Source organism: Muntiacus reevesi, chromosome 1, assembly GCF_963930625.1.
Source record: "Muntiacus reevesi chromosome 1, mMunRee1.1, whole genome shotgun sequence".
Taxonomy (NCBI): Eukaryota; Metazoa; Chordata; class Mammalia; order Artiodactyla; family Cervidae; genus Muntiacus; species Muntiacus reevesi.
This window is the reverse complement of record NC_089249.1, coordinates 165,061,580-165,082,791: the sequence shown is the minus strand read 5'-3', so window position 1 is coordinate 165,082,791 and position 21,212 is coordinate 165,061,580. Positions and strand designations below refer to the sequence as shown.

At 48.8% G+C, this 21,212-nt stretch overlaps 1 protein-coding gene and 1 non-coding gene across 7 annotated transcripts; both read right to left on the bottom strand.

The window, feature by feature from the left end:
- Positions 1 to 4,450: 4,450 nt before the first annotated feature.
- PABPC4 (poly(A) binding protein cytoplasmic 4) lies at positions 4,451 to 18,759 on the bottom strand. Of its 6 annotated transcripts, none has more exons than XM_065915865.1 (16): positions 17,636 to 18,759; positions 14,737 to 14,930; positions 13,901 to 14,016; positions 12,520 to 12,659; positions 12,085 to 12,179; positions 11,302 to 11,439; positions 10,663 to 10,758; positions 8,635 to 8,907; positions 8,213 to 8,285; positions 7,933 to 8,052; positions 7,334 to 7,420; positions 7,112 to 7,239; positions 5,895 to 5,988; positions 5,628 to 5,758; positions 5,263 to 5,365; positions 4,451 to 4,758 (listed from the first exon to the last, which is right to left on the bottom strand). In XM_065915865.1, the coding sequence occupies exons 1-15, from the start codon at positions 17,826 to 17,828 to the stop codon at positions 5,276 to 5,278; spliced, it is 1,968 nt and encodes a 655-aa protein (XP_065771937.1). In that variant the 5' UTR covers positions 17,829 to 18,759; the 3' UTR covers positions 4,451 to 4,758; positions 5,263 to 5,275. The 6 variants fall into 6 exon arrangements, with proteins under 6 accessions (XP_065771937.1, XP_065771951.1, XP_065771930.1 ...); XM_065915879.1 differs by having other exon boundaries at positions 7,981 to 8,052; XM_065915858.1 differs by having other exon boundaries at positions 8,198 to 8,285; positions 17,636 to 18,758.
- On the bottom strand, positions 10,262 to 10,396 carry LOC136156444 (small nucleolar RNA SNORA55). Its single transcript, XR_010660996.1, has one exon. It is a non-coding gene; the product is annotated as a small nucleolar RNA SNORA55 (small nucleolar RNA).
- Positions 18,760 to 21,212: the final 2,453 nt, after the last annotated feature.

Sequence of the window (21,212 nt, the reverse complement as noted above, 5' to 3'; positions counted from 1 at the left end):
GGATAAACTGACAGTAGGCAATAAGGGGAGGGGACTTGCAAACCTCAAGCAACACAGTCCAATAAGGGAGAGGATAGGTAGGTGCTACATCTCTACATCATGTGTCCTTGGAAAGCATGTCATCACCACTCTGTACCCGATTTTCCCATGCCAGGTCCAAGGTCTGCTCTGATCATACTAGACTTGTTTCAGTTCAATTCAGTCGCTCAGTCATATCTCTTAGCTACCCCATGGACTGCAGCATGCCAGGCCTCCCTGTCCATCACCAACTCCCAGAGTCCACCCAAACTCATGTCCACTGAGTTGGTGATGCCATCCAACCATCTCATCCTCTGTCATCCCCTTCTCCCACCTTCAGTCTTTCCCAGCATCAGGGTCTTTTCAAATGAGTCAGTTCTTCACATCAGGTGGCCAAAGTATTGGAGTTTCAGTTTCAACATCAGTCCTTCCAATGAATACTCAGGACTGATTTCCTTTAGGATGGACTGGTTGGATCTTCTTGCAGTTCAAGGGACTCTCAAGAGTCTTCTCCAACACCACAGTTCAAAAACATCAATTCTTCAGCACTCAGCTTTCCTTATAGTCCAACTCTCACATTCATACATGACCACTGGAAAAACCATAGCCTTGACCAGACGGACCTTTGTTAGCAAAGTAATGTCTCTGCTTTTTACTATGCTGTGTAGGTTGGTCATAACTTTTCTTCCAAGGAGTGTCTTTTAATTTCATGGCTGCAGTCACCATCTGCAGTGATTTTGGAGCCCCCCAAAATAGTCAGCCACTGTTTCCCCATCTATTTGTCATGAAGTGATGGGACCGGATGCCATGATCTTAGTTTTCTGAATGTTGAGCTTTAAGTCAACTTTTTCACTCTCCTCTTTCACTTTCATCAAGAGGCTCTTTAGTTCTTCTTCACTTTCTGCCATAAGGGTGGTATTATCTCCATATCTGAGGTTATTGATATTTCTCCCGGCACTCTTGATTCCAGCTTGTGCTTCATCCAGTTCAGCGTTTCTCATGATGTACTCTGCACAGAAGTTAAATAAGCAGGGTGACAATATACAGCCTTGATGTACTCCTTTCCCTATTTGGAACCAGTCTGTTGTTCCATGTCCAGTTCTAACTGTTGCTTCCTGACCTGCATACAGATGTCTCAAGAGGCAGGTCAGGTGGCCTGGTATTCCCATCTCTTTCAGAATTTTCCAGTTTGTGGTGATCCACACAGTCAAAGGCTTTGGCATTGTCAATAAAGCAGAAATAGATGTTTTTCTGGAAATCTCTTGCTTTTTCGATGATCCAGTGGAGGTTGGCAATTTGATCTCTGGCTCCTCTGCCTCTTCTAAAACCAGCTTGAACATCTGGAAGTTGACGGTTCACGTACTGTTGAAGCCTGGCTTGGAGAATTTTGAGCATTACTTTACTACCATGAGATGAGTGCAATTGTGTGGTAGTTTGAGCATTCTTTGGCATTGCCTTTCTTTGGGAGCAGCTGTGAGGAGATACCCCACGTCCAATGTCAGGAGCGGGGGCTGCGCTTAGCTGGAGCGGCTGTAAGCAGATACACCACATCCAAGGTCAGGAGCTGCACTGGAGCAGTCATAAGGAGAAACCCCAGCAAGATGGTAGGAAGGGTGAATTCGTGTTTAGAACCAAACCTCTTTCCTGCTAGCGGTGCTCAGGGTGCTCAAACAAACCTCGTGCACACCAGGACCCAGGGACCCCCGAGACTGAGCAGAATTGTGTTTGGGCATCTCCTGTGGACGTACAGGTTAGCAGTGGACTGCCACAGGGACGGAGGCTCTGGGTGCAGCACACTTGGTTATGGCATAAGCCCTCTTGGAGGAGGTTGCCATTAACTGCACCACAGAGCTGCCCGAACTGCAACAGGACTGGGAAAGACTCATGGAGGGCACAAACAGAACCTTGTGTGCACCAGGACCCAGGAGAGAGGAGCAGTGACCCCAGAAGAGGCTGACCCCAACTTGCCTGCGAGTGTCCAAGAGTCTCTAGAGGCAGTGTGGGTCGGTGGTGGCCTGCTGCAGGGTTGGGGGCAGTGAGAGTATAGCAGTACATGCATGGGAGCTTCTGAAGGTCACCATTATCTTCATTACCTCTACCATAGTTTGGCCCCAGGTTAAGTAGCAGGGAGGGAACACAACTCTACCCATCAACAGAAAATTGGATTAAAGATTTACTGAGCATGGCCCCGCCCATCAGAACAAGATCCAGTTTCCCCCTCAGTCAGTCTCTCTCTCCCATCAGGAAGCTTCCATAAGCCTCTTATCCTTCTCCATCAGAGGGCAGAATGAAAACCACAATCACAGTAAACTAACCAATCTGATCACAAGAACCACATCTTTGTTTAACTCAATGAAACTATGAGCCATGCCGGGTAGGGCCACGCAAGACAGATGGGTCATGGTGGAGAGTTCTGACAAAATGTGGTCCACTGCAGTAGGGAATGGCAAACCACTTAAGTATTCTTGCCTTGAGAACACCATGAACAGTATGAAAAGGCAAAAGATAGGACACTGAAAGATGAACTCCCCAGTTCAGTAGGTACCCAAGATGCTACTGGAGATCAGTGAAGTAACTCCAGAAAGAATGACAAGATGGAGCCAAAGCAAATACAACACCCAGTTGTGGATGTGACTGGTGACAGAAGCAAGGTCTGATGCTGTAGAGTAATATTGCATAGGAACCTGGAAGGTTAGGTTTATGTTGAGTTCAGTTCAGTTCAGTCACTCAGTCGTGTCCGACTCTTTGTGACCCCATGAATCCCAGCACGCCAGGCCTCCTTGTCCATCACCAACTCCCAGAGTTTACTCAAACTCATGTCCATCCATAAATAAAGGCAAATTAGAAGTGGTCAAACAGGAGATGGCAAGAGTGAACATCAACATTTTAGGAATCCGTGAACTAAAATGCACTGGAATGGGTGAATTTAATACAGATTACCATTATATCTACTACTGTGGGCAAGAATCCCTTAGAAATGGAGCATCCGTCAGTCAACAAGAGTCCAAACAGCAGTATTTGGATGCAATCTTAAGAATGACAGAATGATCTGTTTCCAAGGGAAATCATTCAATATCATGGTAATCCAAGTCTATGCCCTGAGCAGCAATGCTGAAGAAGCTGAAGTTGAACCTATGAAGACCTACAAGACCTTCTAGAACTAACATCCAAAAAAGATGTCCTTTTCATTATAGGGGACTGGAATGCAAAAATGGAAGTCAAGAAACACCTGGAGGAACAGGCAAATTTGGCCTTGGAGTACAGAATGAAGCAGGGCACGGGCTAATTGAGTTTCTCCAAGAGAACACACTGGTTATAGCAAACACCCTCTTCCAACAACACAAAAGATCCTACACATGGATCCAGCTGGTCAATACCGAAAAGAGATAGATTATATTCTTTGCAGCCAAAGATGGAGAAGCTCTATACAGTCAGCAAAAACAAGATGGGGAGTTGACTGTGGCTCAGATCATGAACTCCTTATCGCCAAATTCAGACTTAAAAGTAGGGAAGAACCACTAGACCACTCAGGTATGACCTAAACCAAATCCCTTACAATTATACAGTAGAAGTGAGAAACAAGATTCAAGGGATTAGGTCTGATAGAGTGCCTGATGAACTATGGATGGAGGTTCGTGACATTGTTTAGGAGACAGGCATCAAGACCATCCTCAAGAAAAAGAAATGCAAAAAAGCAAAATGGCTGTCTGAGGCCTTACAAATAGCTGTGAAAAGAGAAGCGAAAAGCAAATGAGAAAAGAAAAGGTATACCCATTTGAATGCAGAGTTCCAAAGAACAGCAAGGAGAGATAAAAAAAAAGCCTTCCTCATTGATCAAAGAAATAGAGGAAAACAATAGAATGGGAAAGACTAGAGATCTCAAGAAAATTAGATATACCAAGGGAACATTTCATGCAAAGTTGGGCTCAATAAAGGACAGAAATGGTATGGACCTAACAGAAGCACAAGATATTAAGAGGGGGCAAGAATACACAGAACCACACAAAAAAGATTTTCATGACCCAGATAATCATGATGGTATGATCACTCACCTAGAGCCAGACATCATGGAATGTGAAGTCAAGTGGGCCTTAGGAAGCACCACTATGAACAAAGCTAGTGGAGGTGATGGAATTCCAGTTGAGCTATTCCAAATCCTAAAACATGCTGTCAAAATGTTGCACTCAATATGCCAGCAAATTTGGAGAACTCAGCAGTGACTAGAGGACTGGAAAAGGTCAGTTTTCATTCCAATCCCAAAGACTTCTGTTTACGTCCTCCCATGATAGAATGCAATGGGACAGTTCTACACACCTTGTTAACCCAAAACAATCTGCTTATAGAACTTCATTTATTGACCTTATTTACATCCAAAAGTTACTTTCAGCGGACACTCGAATTTACAGAAAACTGTGGTCAGAAAACCAGTCAGTTTTATGGAGATTTTTTTCTTTATTGAGAAACTTAAGACTTGGGTACATCAAATAAAACCAATTTCTGGGGGAAAAAAATCAAAACCCACAATAGAAAAAAAATGTTAACACTGTCTGGGCCATATCAGAGCCCAGAGAATATATTCTTTAAATTGAAAAATTCTAGGTGCTTCATAATTGACCTTTTGATACAAAATGACCTATTAAATTTGCAATTGCGGTTCTTGGTGTTGAGGTCCATAGGACAAGCTAGGAAGTCTTCAAACCTTGAGCTGAATTCCATGAGGGTTTATTTGGCTTTTGAATCCTGAAAAGAAAAGCACCAACACAATAAATACATAATCGAAAAACCTCAGAGACATCTCTTATAGAAGTACTGCAGAGCAGGGTTTCTTAGCCTTGGTGCCCACTGACATTCTGGCCCAGGTAATTCTGCTGGGGGTATTCCCGTGTATTTTAGGTTGTTCAGCAGCATCCCTGCCCTCTACTCAACTAGATACCAGCAACACATTCCCAGTTGTGACAACCAAAATGTCTCCAAATGTCCTCTGAGGAGGCACCCCTGGTTAAGAACCAGTGACTCTGCGGCTACTGCATGGTAAGCCCCACCCTCGACCTTTCCCGGGCATCCCTACTTCAACTCCAAATGACAGGGCTCAGGCCGTGAACACGGGGCTAGGTCAAGCCCTACCAACACTCCAGCCCTGGCCCTTACCATGTGCTCTCTTCCCCTGCCTCTGCCCACGTTTATCTTTCAGGGGGGTATTCAGGAGTTAAAATCACTGCAGAAAAGAAAAACAGCCAAACATACGGTTCGTCCTTGTCTAAGAGGTAGCAGCAGCGACAGCGCCCACCTTCTGAGCAGCTTCTTTCTTGGCATGATGAGCCTGAAGGACCGCCACAGCCTCATCCACCTGTGAGAAATGTCCAGGTGGTCAGCAACATCCGAGGAGAGCCCCTCCGCCCGTCCCTGGAGCCAGGCCCAGTGGGGCGTCTCCTGGTGCTGACCACCTTCCCAGATCCCCACAACCCAGCAGTCCTTAGGTCACAGGTGAGGCACAAGGAAGTGGTCATGGGGGTAGCAGACTCCTCTCTGCCACTCCTGGGTGTTCCAGGCCGCCCCTCGTCCTCCTGAACCCAGTGAGCAGAGGCCACAGGCTCTGAGAACCCGCCCACCTTGGAGCGGAGAGACTCGGGGGACTCCAGCATGTGCAGCAGCTCCGAGTTGTCAATCTCCAGCAGCATCCCAGTTATCTTCCCAGCCAGGTTCGAGTGCATCGTCTGGATGAGTGGGAACAGACGTTCACCTGTGGGAAGGTATTCCATGAAAAACCCAGTGGAATCCCAGTAGAGGATGGACGCTGGCGTCTAGGTCAGTAGTTCAGCGTCGACCCCCCCCCCCCGGCCGCCCCCCCCACTTCTGCAAGCACATGGCTCCCTCACCCAGCATCTGCTTCTGTTCCTGGGGGGGTGCTGCAGCCAGCATGGAGGCGGTCAGTGGCTCCTGCCCCTGCACGTGGACCGCAGGCTGGGGTGCCTGGGAACCAGGAGAGGCGGCAGGTTAACACATGGAAAGGACAGTGACAGTGGTCATGAGCCCCCCACTCAAGTCTACTGAGTCAAAGAGGAGATGGAAGCAGTTGTCCTTGCTGTCGGGGAACTGACTTCAGTCTTGGCGGACTGAGAGGGAGGTAGAGTGGTGTGAGGAAAAAAACCACAACCAATTGAAATGGCATGCTACTCGAAGGGAAGCGAAATGATTAAGAAAAACCTACAGTGCTAGGCAGTCATCTACCAAATGATTTTAATTGACTCAAGGCCAGTGATGGTAATTACCAAAAGCATCGAAGCCTTGATGATTAACAAGGTCCTGTGAACACTGGTATGTGCAGTTGTCTGCTGGAAGTTTTCCTTTAGGTGTGAGCTCCCAGTAGAAACTGGGGCAAAGGACAGAAATAGCAAAATGCTTATATTTGCATCCTGTATCCCCCTTACTGCACCACGTATTTATTACATCAAATGCTTGAGGACAGTCAACATGCAATGTCAATACCAGTCACAGTCATTTAAAAGAAGGGCCTTGTAGACAAAAAATATTTCACACAGGCCTTCTGGGAAATTTCCAACCTAGAGCATGGAGCAGGAGGGAACAAGTCCCAGCACCTCTCCCCCAGGCAAACTGCAGAGTTCCATTACAAGCTCCCTGTCTGTCCTGCCTGAGGGGCCCAGCTCTAGAGACAGCAGTTCTAGCTCAGAAAACCTGGGATCAGGGTCCAATTCCTCCAACCCAACCTAACCTAATACCTCTGAAGCCAAGCCTTTCATCTGTAAGATGTTCACCCCTATCTTGCAGAACAACTAAGGATCAACTCAGCCGCTGGATGTGAAAGTGAAATGGAAGCTCAGAGCTGCGAGAGCCCCTGCACATTGTGAGGAGGAGAGCAGGAAGCAGGCTTCTCCTCCCCGGGCCACTGCTGAGTCAACTCTCCTCAGGAAGAACACCTGCAAGCCCCTTCTCTCCCACTAGAGTCCCCCACTGGACACAGCCCCCTGACACAGAGCAGGCATTTAATACCTACGAAAGGAATCCAAGCAAGGCAGCTTTTATATCATGGGGAGACAGGGGAAACCCTTCTAGGGTTCTGCTTGGTGGACCTCACCTGCAGGGGCTGGATGGCAGGGTGAGGACTGCGGACGCTGGAGGCGTATTTGTAAGGTGCAACAGCCCGAGGAGCAGCGGCAGCAACAGCAGCCCGAGGCGCTAAGTTCTGCACAGCTGTGGGAACACCTTAGGAGAAGGACAAGTGAAATTAAAGCCCAACGGTCTGGGCAAAGACCCGTCAAATCCCATCTTTCCCCATTCTCTGTGCATCCAATACCACCTCCAGACTGGCAGCTGTCAGTCAGCCCTTGCTGGGCGGCACCAGCCCCACCAAAGTCCATAGCCAAGCGGTCCGGGCACTCAGACCCTACAACAGACCAGCAAATGCACATCAGTGTTGGCGGCAGACGTCCAACTGGCCACGTCCCACGGAAGGAGCAATTCCAAAGCATGTTCACACAGCACACAGCACACATGGGGCCACTAGCGCTACTTTCGAGGAAGAGCCAACAGATAACATACAACTCTTGCCACCTCCTGGTTGGAATATAGGACATAATCTGCAAAGAAGTGCCTGGAATCTCCCAACCCCACCCAAAGAACAGGCTGCCTCTGCAGCTGTCAGTCATTCAGCTAACACATTCCTACACTTAAACTTTTTCACACAGTCACCGATGAGGCAAAGAATCTTAAAAGGAACCAACACTCAGAACACAGGTTGTTTTCCTGCTGCTCAAGTACCTACCTAAGCACACAGCTAAGATTACAGAACCAGGACCGGACAACACGGTGAGCCCAACGAACGGACCAACCCTGGGCAGAGCCTAGTCGTCCTGACTCCCTCCTCCCCGGGCCACACTTCAAGGCCAGTTTGCTCACCGACTCTCTGAGCGGTAGTAGGGAGGCCGCGAGAGGCCGGAGCATTACCAGTTGGAGCCAGATGGCGAAGAGCTGGACGAGGCCCAGACTGGCGTATAGCACTTGGCATTCCTTGGAAGCCTGGTAAAGAGACAAAAATCGCACATCACTGGTGAACGACATGGACCAAACCTAGGCTGTACCCCAGAGCAGGCAGGGAGGGGAGGTGGGGGAGCCCAGGACAGGTACATCCTGGGGGATCAGATCACTGTTCCCCACCACCTACCTTGAGGTCTCCCACCTTGCTGCCAGCGTGGATTAGGCCTCATCTGTGCTAACTGGTTAGGTGTGTAATATGGAGGTCTTCCCTGAGCCTGGAAGAAAGAGCAACCAAGCCCTTTTATTTAAGGACCTGAAGCCACACTAGAGTAGTATCTCATCTCATCTCCGTATCAGGCTCTAGGCTGATTATTTGGGACAGAGGCCCTCTCTACTCAAGGGCGTGGGTGAGGAGGAGTCAGGTAACAGCAATTCTTCTACTCTACCCTTGCCACTGTGTGTGCATGCCCACGAGTAAGTCCTTCCTTGTTTTATTTGAAGGATCTTTACTCTGACATTCTAAAGCTCCAATATCCAAAAGTCCATCTCCCCCACCACTGTGGACGGTAGGAGCAGCTGTCAGCAGGCAGGTTCCAAAGAGGCACGAACGGACAGCAGACCCACCTGTGGAACTGCTGGCACGAAGTAGCCCCCAGCTGCAGGCTGGAACTGATTTAAGATGGCGTTGGCAGGCAGTGCCCTCATCCCGGCCACCCGCTGCATATACTGGTTGGTCAGGTGTGCCTTCCTCTCCTCCTTTCTCTGGGCCAGAGCGACATACAGTGGCTTGGAGCCCACGATGCGTCCATTCATCTCCGTGACTGCTTTGGTTGCCTCTTCAGGGGATGAGAAGCAGACAAAGCCAAATCCTTTGCTTCTCCCATCCTCTAGCATCACCTACAAAAACGAGACCAACCACTTAGGACAAAGGTGTCCATGTGTTGAAACCTGGGCTCCCCATGTGAGAGTTGCCAGGGCGAGTCAGGGCATCTCAGCCCAGTCCCATAATGGACCCCAGACCAACTGAGTCACCAGCTCTAAGGGAGAAACTAAGCGTTTTGCTCTTTTAGATCCCCAAGTGACTGAAGTTCCCAAATATTGTGAGATGCCTAAAGGCTGAAGCAGGAACCCAAAGATGTTTTCTGAAACCCAGAAGTATAGCTATCTCCAGGAACTCAGAGATCTGGACAGCAGCGTCAAGCAATTTATTTGCAGAACTCGTCTGCCCAACATCTTGGTGAACTGAACTTCAGGAGTTGTAGAATCAATGTGTGCCACCCTCAATTCAATGGGAATAAACACAGCAGAAGGACAACCAGCCAGGAGACAGGCAGCTGGATTCAAGCCCTGCTCTGTAATCTCTATGCTATACTGCTTAAAGAAGAAAGAAAAATAAAAAAGGCTTTTTCCTTGCCTGAGCAGCTCATTTCTTGCTTTTCCCAGCCTCTCCCCTCAGAAGCACTGGGAGCAATGTGACCATGTGGGCTTGGATCATTAGCTCACACCCTGGAGAATCTCCTAAAGAGAAGGCCTGGGGAGTAAAGACATGTAACCACCCAACAACTGCCTACCAACAAGGTGGACCAATAATGCATGTGAAAGTACTATGACATCTTCATCTTGGAAATGGCACCCAGGAAACTTCAAGATACGGTGCTTCTGCTCTCTTCTTGCAAATACCATCACGACTCCTGTGCTGGTCAGCTAGAAGAGACTATCTATCATTTGTTACACTGCTGGAGGCCCATCAAGAGGGTGATAAGAGGGAGGGGGCGAGGAACTGAGGAAATTCCTGAGGGTGGCCTCTGGCCAACACCCTGCTACCACTGATAATGCTCCTGGACTGCGAGTGACAAGCTAAGGGCCAGGGCAGGGTTGCCAAATCTTTACTGGCCCACTGGCCTCCCTTCTCGTCACCTGAAGGACTCTGTGATGTGGGCTGCACCTCTGTGAAGTGGCAACAGAGTCTGTAGGAGGCTCTGCCCCAAACTTTCAGACACCACCAGTTCCCACCACAAACCCAGAGCACTTAGGACATGTGGTGTGACATCTTCACCTAACCAGTATGCTCTTGCTCAAGGACTCAACTCCTTATTTTTATAAGGGGGTTTGCACTTACTGCCCCTGGCTAACTCAGTTGATGTAATTAACAAGGAAAATCAAGCAGATGCAAGACACAGAAAAACAAACTTTCCACTCTCCTCTCCTTATGAGACCCCATTCCAAAATCCTCAAAACACCTTCATTTGAAAAGTGTGGCAGAGTTGTAGAGACAGGCCCCAAGACAAATGGAAAACAGCCCGTCTGGATTTCCTCTGCTCATATTGTAGCACCATCTGTCCCCACACCAGCACGAAGCAGCAGAGAATGGGAAAGATTCAGGTGCTCTCGGGGGCAGGAAGAGAGGGACTGAGTCAGGTTCATCTCCACATCCCGGTGCCTGGCAGACAGTGCAACGTTAACCCAATGACTGCCCTTCTCCAGAGCATATACTCAGATGGTAAGTGAAGCCAGGAGAAATTCCTAGGCCAATGTGGTAGCTACTCTCAGAAATAAACAAAATTTAGATCCTATCCCCTCAATGAAATAAATGCAATAAACTTCTACAGGATTATAACTTGTTTTCAATCCCGGAATCTCACTATCGAATACCTTAGCACTGGTGATTGATCCAAAAGGAGAAAACTCTTTTCTTAACTTCTCGTCATCGATGGTGTCATCCAAGTTCTTAATGTAGAGATTCACCCCCTGAAGCAGAAAGATCTCTGTTACACATGCCCTAAAACCGTGGTTCTCAAAATTTGATCTCCAGACTCGTTAGAAATGCGCATTCTCAGGCAAGCACCTGCCACTAATGAGGCACAAGCTGTGCGCCCAGCTCTGTTTCCCCAAGCTCTGCAGGGGATTCTGATGCAGGATCAAAGCTGAGGAAGAACTGCCTGAAGACTGGACAGGACCATCAATGCAGTCCCAGCCTTCCTCGCAGCTGCTCAGGCTAACCACTGACCCCAGCAGGGCTCTCTCTGCCACCATTCCAGACAAATGGCTATCATTTAAGTAAACAGAACCTCAAGACTAAGAACAGACTGAGGATTCCAGAACAGAGTCCCTAAATAAATAATTTAAATCTTTGTCCCTGTACTGGAATTGCCACTGTATCTGGTAGGTATATCCTTTTAAACTTGATCTTGGGAGAAATCAGAAGAGCAAACGCATGGTCCCCAAAGAGAAAGCCTGCCAGTTAAAGGGTGCTTATCCCTGCTGGTAGGCTGGGCAGAGCCCACCTCTCACCTGATAGCGACTGATCCTCTCCTGCTTCAGCTGTTCAAACTTCCGCTTTAACTCAGCCTGCCGCTCCACTTTCTTCTGTGCACGGCCAACGAAAATGACCTTCCCGGTGATTTCTTTTCCATTCATCTCTTCCACAGCCTGAAGAGGAAATACATGACTTTAAACCAAGATGCAGAGGCAGGGGCCTTGCTCCGGAGGTCTGTTAAGTCCCACCAAATATTCTGAGAAAAAGAAATCTTCCCTATAGGGCTAAAAACTAATTTCCCTCTAAGTCACCTAGGCCAATCCAAACCTTCTCATCAGTAAAGTAGGGTTAATGTTTAAATGGGTCATTGGTCGAGATAATAGTGAAAAAATCGCACAGCTGCATAAATACAAACACAGCAGACATGAGCCTAGGCTGATAAAGTGGCTGTCACTCCATCTCTCAGGTTCTCTCGAGGATACTGAGTGTTGAGGGCCGAGCACAATGCTTTCCCCAGAAGTGGCTATTGCTCCCAGATTGGCAACTCTGGGCTCTTGGTTCCCTCACCTATAAGTGGGAACAAATCCCTGCCTTGTACTTTCAACCTACAGGCCTGCAGAGCTGAGATGATGGGCACATGCCAAATGCTTTGAAAAGTTATGTGAAATGCCTCAGGAAGGTAACTCCAGAGCACAGAGACTGCACATAACTACTAGATTCTCAGGGAATGCCAGCTCCACCCTATGTGATGGTAAGACCCTGCCCACACGCTGGGGCCACTCCCTACAAATTTTCCCCAACCCTCATGTCACTCTCACCTTATTGGCATCCTCGTGTTTTTCGTAACTCACAAAGCCAAAGCCTTTGGATTTCCCACTGGGATCTCTCATCACCTTGACACTTAGGGTCTTACCTATTGCCAAAGGACAGAACTATTAGTAACAGCATCTCTACCACAGCTCAAAGAGAGGCTTCTTTGGGAGCTCACTTGAAGCTCCTGCTGAGGCCAGACGGAGTGAAGAGGCACCATTCCTGGCCTTCTAATTCTGACCAAGCTGCTGAGATGGTCTTGGGAATGGGACAAAATAGGATGAAGCCAAGAGCTGAGGCCTGGGGTCTATTCCTATCTACCCTGTGGCCTTTGCCATATAAGGCATTTTACTTCTGGGTCTAGATGCCCACATCTCTTAAATAAGTAAAAAGATGAATTCCAGGTCTGGTGGGACACAGCGGGGCAAGGGACCCTGACTTACCAAACTGGCTAAATAGCTCTTTCAGATTTTCATCATCAACCTCTTCCCCAAAGTTTTTGATGTAAACATTGGTGAATTCCTTGGCTTTGGCTCCAAGTTCAGCTTCCCGCTCTTTTCGAGACTTGAATCTGCCCACAAACCTAAAAAGAAACCATGAAAAATACTGATTACTCAGAGGAACAAAACATGATTTCCAGGGGCCCAAAGGAATGCAGATTAAAGGCTGACAGGAGAGGTTAAAACATGAGTCCCCCTCCAACCACCAAGAGAGCAAGCTCAGAGATGCCCCAATTCCCCAGCAGAAAGAGAAAGAGGCGGGACTATCCTTCAAGGATCAGCCCCAGGGCTCCTGGCTCAGGCCAAGGCCCCTCCTACCACATCACACTGCCTTCGTGAAGAAACCTGATGACCATGTTTTTAAAACGTTCATTTCTGTACATCTATGTAAATGCATAGAAAAGGTCTGGAAGGATACAAACCAAACTGTTAACAGTGGTTAATCCTAGGAGTGAGATTGTTGGAGTGAACCAAAAGGCAGCCTTTGTTTTTCACTGTATTCATTTTGGTGCTGCTAACGCTTAACCGGAAAAGGTACCCTCACATTAAAAATCTTTTAGATTTCTTTCTAGTGATACCCTTAGAAGATTTGACCACTGGGCACAAACACATCATCAATGCAACCCATTCCCTAGTCTGTTCAGTAACACAAAGGACAGAAAAGACTTTTGCTTGTCATAACGAAGATTTACTGTATGGTCCCTTCTCTCTGTATGACTTAACTAAGAGCCCCATCTCTCCATTATAAGGTAACCACACCAAAGCAACATGGTCTATTATGAACATTCTTCTGCACTGGGATGAGATTTTTCACTGTAAAAGTACTACTGTGGAGCCAGCCTAGTATTTTGAAGGCCACTGAGTTATAAGTTAGCCAAGTGGAGGGGACAATTTGGCATCAACTCCTAGCGAGTGACCCCGTGGACAGACCTGAGTCATGGAAAGTCAAGGTCACGTGGCTAGTACACAGCTTCTGGTCAGTCCAGGGCCCTCTCCACTCTGCCGCTGGCCAAGACCCCTGCTCAGAGTGGGCTCAAGAGCTGCCTTCCAGCCCCTGTTGCCAATGCTCACAAAACCCACAGATGGATGCTTCTAAGGGAGAGGCGGCAGGCCGGCCACGGCTTGGGCTGGAAGCCCACCTTGGCGAGTCAAAAGGGCTGCCACAGCTCAGGCAGGGAGACTCACCAGCCCTGGAGTGGAGAGGTAGGAGCAGGCCACACTTGGGCCGAGAGAACCAGTAGCCGCCTTGTGTGTGCCAGTTAATACCGAGGTGGGGCCACGGCTGGCTCATGCGATGGCTGTCGCTCCGGACTGGGACACTCACACTTTGCGGTCATTGAGGAGCATGCCGTTCATCTTCTCGATGGCCTTGTCGGCAGCCTCCTGGGTCTCGAAGTGGACAAAGGCATAACCCTTAGAGCCGTTCTCATCACACACCACCTGTCAAAGATAAGGCGGGCCACTTCAGCACCACTGCCCAGCTCCAAGGACTAGAGAGCCAGGTGGGCTCCTGAGTCTGAGAGGCCTCTAGCCCATCCAAGGTCAAAAGGAAGGAGATTACAGCAGGTACCTAGTATGTTCCACTTACAAATGGTAGCCACCATAAGGCTGTGTTCTATTCCAAAAGTTTTATTTCATTAAAAAAATATTTTGAGATCTGGGTACGAAACCACAAGGTTACAGAAAGACAAACCATTTTCCAAGCCCACAACAGAATTTCAGTCTGGTGGGGAGTCAGCTATGCAAACCACCACCACACAAGTTGCGCAAAATGCCCCCACAGAAACAGGTGCATGGAGAAGGAAGAGGGTGAATTCATGCTTCTAAAATGACTAAGTACAGCTTCCTGGAGACCAGGCATTGCTCGGGTACTTGCCACCCTCCCCCCCAAGAGAACCTTTTGATGCCTTCCAAAGTTAGGAAACAGGAAGGATATTTCAGGCAGAAGGAAGAATAAACAAAGACAAGAAAGCACCTGCTGGTTTATGCTGGGCTGTGGCACTGAGATTATCTACAGGGAACTTTTAGACTTCTGAGCCATTTCCAGCATTTTGAAAATTATCATACCCGGCCGCCCAATTCCAAGGCAATTCCCCACTTAATATTTGTTTTTATGATTCAGTTAATTATTCTGCTGGAAATCATTTAATCAGTGTTTACCTTGCAGGACAGAATGTTCCCAAAAGCAGAAAAAGTATCATAAAGTGCCTTGTTATCTATAGATTTGTCCAGATTCTTGATGAAGACGTTTCCCACACCAGATTTTCTCAGAGACGGATCCCTCTGAGACCACATGATCCGGATCGGCTTTCCCTTAATTACATCAAAGTTCATGGTGTCCAAGGCCCGCTCAGCTGCAAAACAGAAACACATTCTCGTCGAGGATATAAAACATTACCTTGTGTACTTAAATGATTGTCACCATCCTAGGAACAGATAGCTCCAAGACTTTTCAAGGTAAGCACTCTGATACAGGGAACTCTATTAAAATTAAACGACGTCCGTTTCCTCTAGCCTGCAACACTACTGAGGATAGAAGTTCTAGCAGATCGTCTTCCTTCATGGCAGAGGTCTCAGTCCCTCTAGGGTAAGGCAGTTAGGCAAGATAATCTAAATGCATCAAATGATAACACCTTACATTTGATTAAGCTTTATATCATCTAGAGAGACTTTGCAGCCTGTGCGGCCTACTACCCACAGGGAGGGAGGTGAAACAGGTGAAATGATCCATCTTATCAAATGGACAAACTCATGATCAGGATGGCTAAACAGTATAACTAACTGCCGTTTAAGAAACCAATGGCAGACTTTCTGATTATTTTTCAGTGACATATTGCATCAGCTTTATCAACTAGCTGTCACTTAGTTTACAACTCGTCTATTGGACGAATGACTAAAAAAAATCCTGTGAACAATCAACTGGGGAAAATGTGCTATCTCTGAATTCAGCCCAGTGTCCTGTATTTTCAATTTCTGGGGAAATTCAGACAAAAAACCTTAATTATCAGAATGATGGTCACACATGGAAATGTTCTTTCTATTATCAGAATGAGAAGGATGAAACTGCAACACCTCGCTGCCTAAGTTGCCAGCACAGGCAGGCCCTGCACCTAGGGGTTTCTAGGCTGTCTGAAGCCTCCGTCTGAGTTCCAAGGAATTCCAGATGTCCCAGTGCCCAATCAAGTTCTCAACCCAGTGCTTTGGGATGCTCCTTCACTTCTCAACCAAATCCAGGTATACACCATCTGGCAGCAGAACACTTCTCTTTACTGGCAGTAAACAATTCAGACCCACTTTTCCTGACTTACACACTGACACCACCCAGAACCTCCCCCTCCAGGAAGGGATTGGGGTAGGGGGTATTACCCCTGCCTCAAGGCACCATCTCACTTAGAACAGAGACAAGATCCCTAACTCTGCCCCTCCACAAGCTCATCTGTCCAGTCAGCCAGCAGAGTAGCTCCTTTTCAGCACTTCCAACCCCCTTTCCCACTGTTCTCAGCTAGATTCGTTCAGTATGAGGGAAGATGGTCAGGCAAAGAGGAGACGGACGACAGGTCCAAGTCAGCAAGTGTCCAGGAAAGAAGTGCTCGCTTGTGAGGACTCTGATCCACAGCCTGTGACCCCAAACTGTTTCATGAATTAGCAAGGAAGAAGCCCATTTCAACACGGCTCCTGTCTATTTCCAGACAGCACTGCACACGGCAAGCCGGCTTAGTCTGACAAATCTGGCTGCACTTATTTATAGCAGGAGAGGTCCTGCAGAGGTATGTGCTGGCAGACACACTAACCAATGGCTTGCGCTACCATCTCTAAGTGACAGGACTTTTGTTCACAAGAGTCAAGGAGGCTGACAAGAGCCAAAGGGCCCACTGCTCCCCTCTAAAAAGGCCACACTCAGCTACCTCCCTGGGCCCGGTGGCCAGGAAAAAACCCAGACCCCACTGAACTGACCGGAGCAGTGCTGTGTCTCTCAACAAGTCCACTTCTCTGGTCTCAGCTGCATCCTGGGCAAGTGACATTCTGTAGGTTTCACGGACAGTGGACCAAGTGGGGGCAAAAACAGGGACCTGGAGATCCTCTGCCACAGGATGGCTTATTTCTCCCAGGAATGGTCTGTCTCTCTACAGTTGTTCCCTTCTGTTCTGGAGTCACGTGCAGCCCCCGATTAGGTTTCTTCTGGCCCCACTCAGGCCAGGCCTGCAGCATACCTCAACATGCTCCAGCCCCAGTTAGGGCTGGCAGAGCACTGCACCCACAGTCCCAGCTTAGCCTCCAACCTTTCGCAGTTCCTTTTCCTCTTCGGAAGTCCTATCTCTTTCAGATGAGATGAAGTGAAAGGGTTTTTGACAAGCGTAAAGCACTGTCCACAGGTGAGGTGATAATCCCCCACAGCCTAGCGGATTTCCAAGCGGTGCGTCCCCGACTACCTGCGCAACCTGCTCCAAAGCCCAGGGAGCTGGCCTGGCACCACATACTCTGGTGGTGCTAACACAGGCACCTGCTCAAGTTCAGTCCACAGAATTGTTCCCCGGCCTCCTACCTGCCCTGAAAGATCCACCAGCACAAAACCAGAGACTCTGAAGCTTAGGGTCAAGTGAGGGGAGGGGAGAGCAGTTCTGCCATGTGAAATGTTGGAAGAAATTGTGTTCCGATCACCCTGCCTTTTCCTCAGGCCTGTGAGGGGCCGAAGCCCCTGGCCAATAAAGGTTCTCTTAACAGAGCAGCCCCTCAACACACACACACACACACACACACACACACACACACACACACACATGGAATGACAGCAACTTCCTTCTGGTCCTCCTTGGGCTCCAACACCCCCTCCTCCCACCACTGATTAGCCCAAGGTCACCCAGTTAGCAAGTGGGGGAAGCAAGACTGAAACTCTGGTCATCTGATGCCAGGATTCCGGGGGCTCAACCCCCGCATGCCGTCCGCCACTAAGGCTTCTGTGCGCTGTGGCGATGCCCCCTCCCCGGGGGTGGGGACCCGCCTGGAGGACTCCCAGGGTCTCCTGGGAGCCCACAGGTTTGTGGCCACAGCTTGTACTCACCGTCAGCCGGCTGCTGGAAGTTGACGTAGGCATAACCCAGGGAGCGGCGGGTGATCATATCGCGGCAGACCCGGATGGACAGCACAGGCCCCGCAGGACTGAACTTTTCGTACAGCATGGCCTCGGTGACGTCCGAGTGCAGGTCACCCACGTACAGGGAGGCCATGGGGTAGCTGCTGGCCGCAGCGTTCATCTCCCCAGCCCCCACCACCCCGAGCCCCGCCAGGAGGACTTCTTAAGAGGGACCGCACAGGACAAAGGGGGCTCCGCTCGGAGCCGTGGCCCACGCCGCGGCTCACAGGTGGCAGTGAAGCTCGGAGAAGCTGGGAGTCGGCTCCGAGGGCCGGAGAGGAGTTCGGGGACGGCTCGGACGAGACTGCCAAACCGCAGACAAAAGGCTCTCAAAAACAATATGGCCCTCCCTGGGAGTTTGTAATTTTTTCAGCTGTCCTGGTCTGAAGCTCCCAATTTCAAAAAAAGGGAAAAAAATTAAAACGGGGACTCCCCTCCGAATGACAAAAAAATTTCCAGAGGCAACCCAGCGGTGCCCACGGCAGCCTCCGGGACGCGCGTTTCTCTATAAATATAGGCCTCGGGCTCCCGGCGGTTTAAGATTACAGCAGCCCGGGGAAGAGGGAAACCAAATATTTGTCGGTGCCGACTCGGCAAGCCCCGGGCGGCCCGAGCGCGCAGCCGCCTCCCACGCCGGGCCGGCGAAGGGCAGCGCGGACACGTGGTGCGGGGAGGCCGGCGCGCGGGGGGCGAGGGCGGCGGGCGCGGGGCTGCCACGCGGCGCAACCGGGCGGCGGCGCGTGGACGCGGGCGCGCGGGCGGCTCACCACCGGACCGACGGACGGGGACCGACAGACGCCCAGGTGCGGCGGCGGCGGGCAGGCCGGAAGCGTGCGAAAGTGACTTCCCCGCGGGTTCTCCGAAGAGGATTCGTTTTTTTCTTTTTCTTTCTCTCTTTTTTTTTTTAATTTTAAAGCGTTTTCGGGTTTTTTTTTTATCTTTTTCTTTTTTTTTTTTTTTGCTTCAGGCTCCTAGGCCCGAAAGTGGTGGAGGCTGCGGCGACCCGGGGCGGAGAGAGGCGGCCGGGGGAGCCACCGCTCCATTTATACCCGCCCGCCCCGGGCGCTGCTGGTCGAAGGGCGCCTCGCGACCTGGGCGCAGTCGTGCCCGCCCACTCGGCCCGGGGGCCCGAGGCGGGGCGGCCACACGAGAGCGTCCCGGCGCGGCCCCTCGGAGCTACAGCGACCCCTGGCGCTCGGAGGACCACTCCGCTGGGGCCTCGGCCGGACCCAAGCGCAGTTTTCCCTACGGAAGGCTGGAGTGTGAACCACCCGCTCGTCTGCGAACGCAAGGATAATGTCACCCGCTAGCGCGCATCACGTTTGTAATCAATGTCTTGCCAAAGTGTAAAATGAAGATGACATAAAGTAAATTATAGTTACATAATAGGTGCTCCATGTAAATTATTGGGCCCAAATAAAGGAGAAGACATTCAGATTTCAGATTACTGGGACCTAAAGATAGACGCATCGGGAACACGACAGCTACTCCTGAAGTAGTACTCGTGGGTGATGAGATGCTCTGGAAAGATGAACAAATTTTGGAAAAGCTTCAATAAAACAAGATATAATCATCCCTCTATTTACAAGGTTGTGGTCTTCCTGGAAATTTAGTTGATATTTAAGGACACAGAATCTGTTCTGTTCCCATGTAAAAGGGAGTCATAGTCTAAGATCTGATCGTTATAAAGAGTTTTCCTCTGCATGAGGATTCAGCAGGTCCTTTGAAAGTCATGCAGTACATGGGACAAATCTACCCCATGTGGGACTGTCCCTGTGGGCATGGTGTTGTAAGATATAATCCCTTCTTCCATAAATTCTAAGAACCACCCTCACCATCACTGTGATCACCGAAAACTGGACATTACTAAAAGGCACACAGATGCTCCCATTGAAAACCATTGATTTGATTAAACGAATGAGGAGATAATAGTATTTATATATTTACTCAAAGAAATGGGCTCACTCTATGTCAACACCAGATAAAGGTGCTAGGGGATACCATGGCAGACAAGGCAGATGAGTTCCCTCTCTCCCTCTTGACATTTATACTCTAGGTAGTGTATTAAATCAAGAGACATTTATGGAGCACTCCATCTATAGATAGATCCCCTCTTGAGGGAAGCCTTCCTAGACCACCAAGTCATTTAAAGTAGTCATTTAAAGTAGTACATCTCAGCACTCCATTCTGTCTTCTTATCTTCAAGGCTCATTATCTGAAATCATGTCATTCACATATGTGTTTGCCTGTTTGGTTCCTTTCCCGCTATAAGAATGCTTCATGAGAGCAGAAACATGGACCAGTGCCTACATGGCACATACTAAATAATAAATATCTGTTAAACAAATGAATACCAGAAGCAAAGCTTGCATAGACCCTAACCTTGTGTAGCAGTCTAGTGGGGAACTTACTACCTGTGTGACCTTGAGCAAACTAGCTTACATCTCTGACTCAGATTTCCAGTCTGTTAGTAAACTAATGGGCTTCCATGGTGCCTCAGATGGTAAAGAATCTGCCTGTAATGCAGGAGACCTGTGTTCAATCCCTAGGTTGGGAAGATCCCCTGGAGAAGGGAATGGCAACCCATTCCAGTATTCGTGCCTGGAGAATTCCATAGACAGAGGAGCCTGGTGGACTACACTCCACAGTCGCAGAGTCAGCTATGACTGAGCAATTTAGGGTGGGAACACAGCCCCACCTATCAGCAGAAAATTGGATTAAATATTTACTGAGCATGGCCTTGCCCATCAGAACAAGACCCAGTTTTCTGCACAGCCAGTTCCTCCCACCAGGAAGCTTGCACAAGCTTCTTATCTTCATCCATCAGAGGACAGACAGAATAAAAACCACAATCCCAAAAAACTAACCAAAATGATCACATGGATCACAGCTCTGTGTAGCTTAGTAAAACTATGAGCCATGCCATGAAGGGCCACCCAAGATGGACCGGTCATGGTGGAGAGTTCTGACAAAACATTCCCTGGAGAAGGGAATGGCAAACCACTTCAGCATTCTTGCCTAGAGAACCCCATGAACAGTATGAAAAAGCAAAAAGATATGACACTGAAAGATGAACCCCCAGGTCAGTAGATGTCCAATATGCTATTGGAGAAGAGCAGAGAAATAGCTCCAGAAGGAATGAAGAGGCTGATTAAAGCAGAAATGATCCCCAGTTGTGGATGTGTCTGGTGGTGAAAGTAAAGTCTGATGATATAGGAACACAGAATGTTAGGTCCATGAATCAAAGTAAATTGGAAGTGGTGAAACGAGATAGCAAGAGTGAACATTGACATTTTAGGAATCAGTGAACTAAAATGGACAGATATGGGTGAATTTAATTCAGATGACCATTATATTTACTATTCTGGGAAAGAATCCTTTAGAAGAAATGGAGTAGCCCTCACAGTCAACAGAAGAATCTGAAATATAGTACTTGGGTGCAATCTCAAAAACGAAAAGGCAAACCATCCAACATCACAGCAATCCAAGGCTATGCTCCCACCAC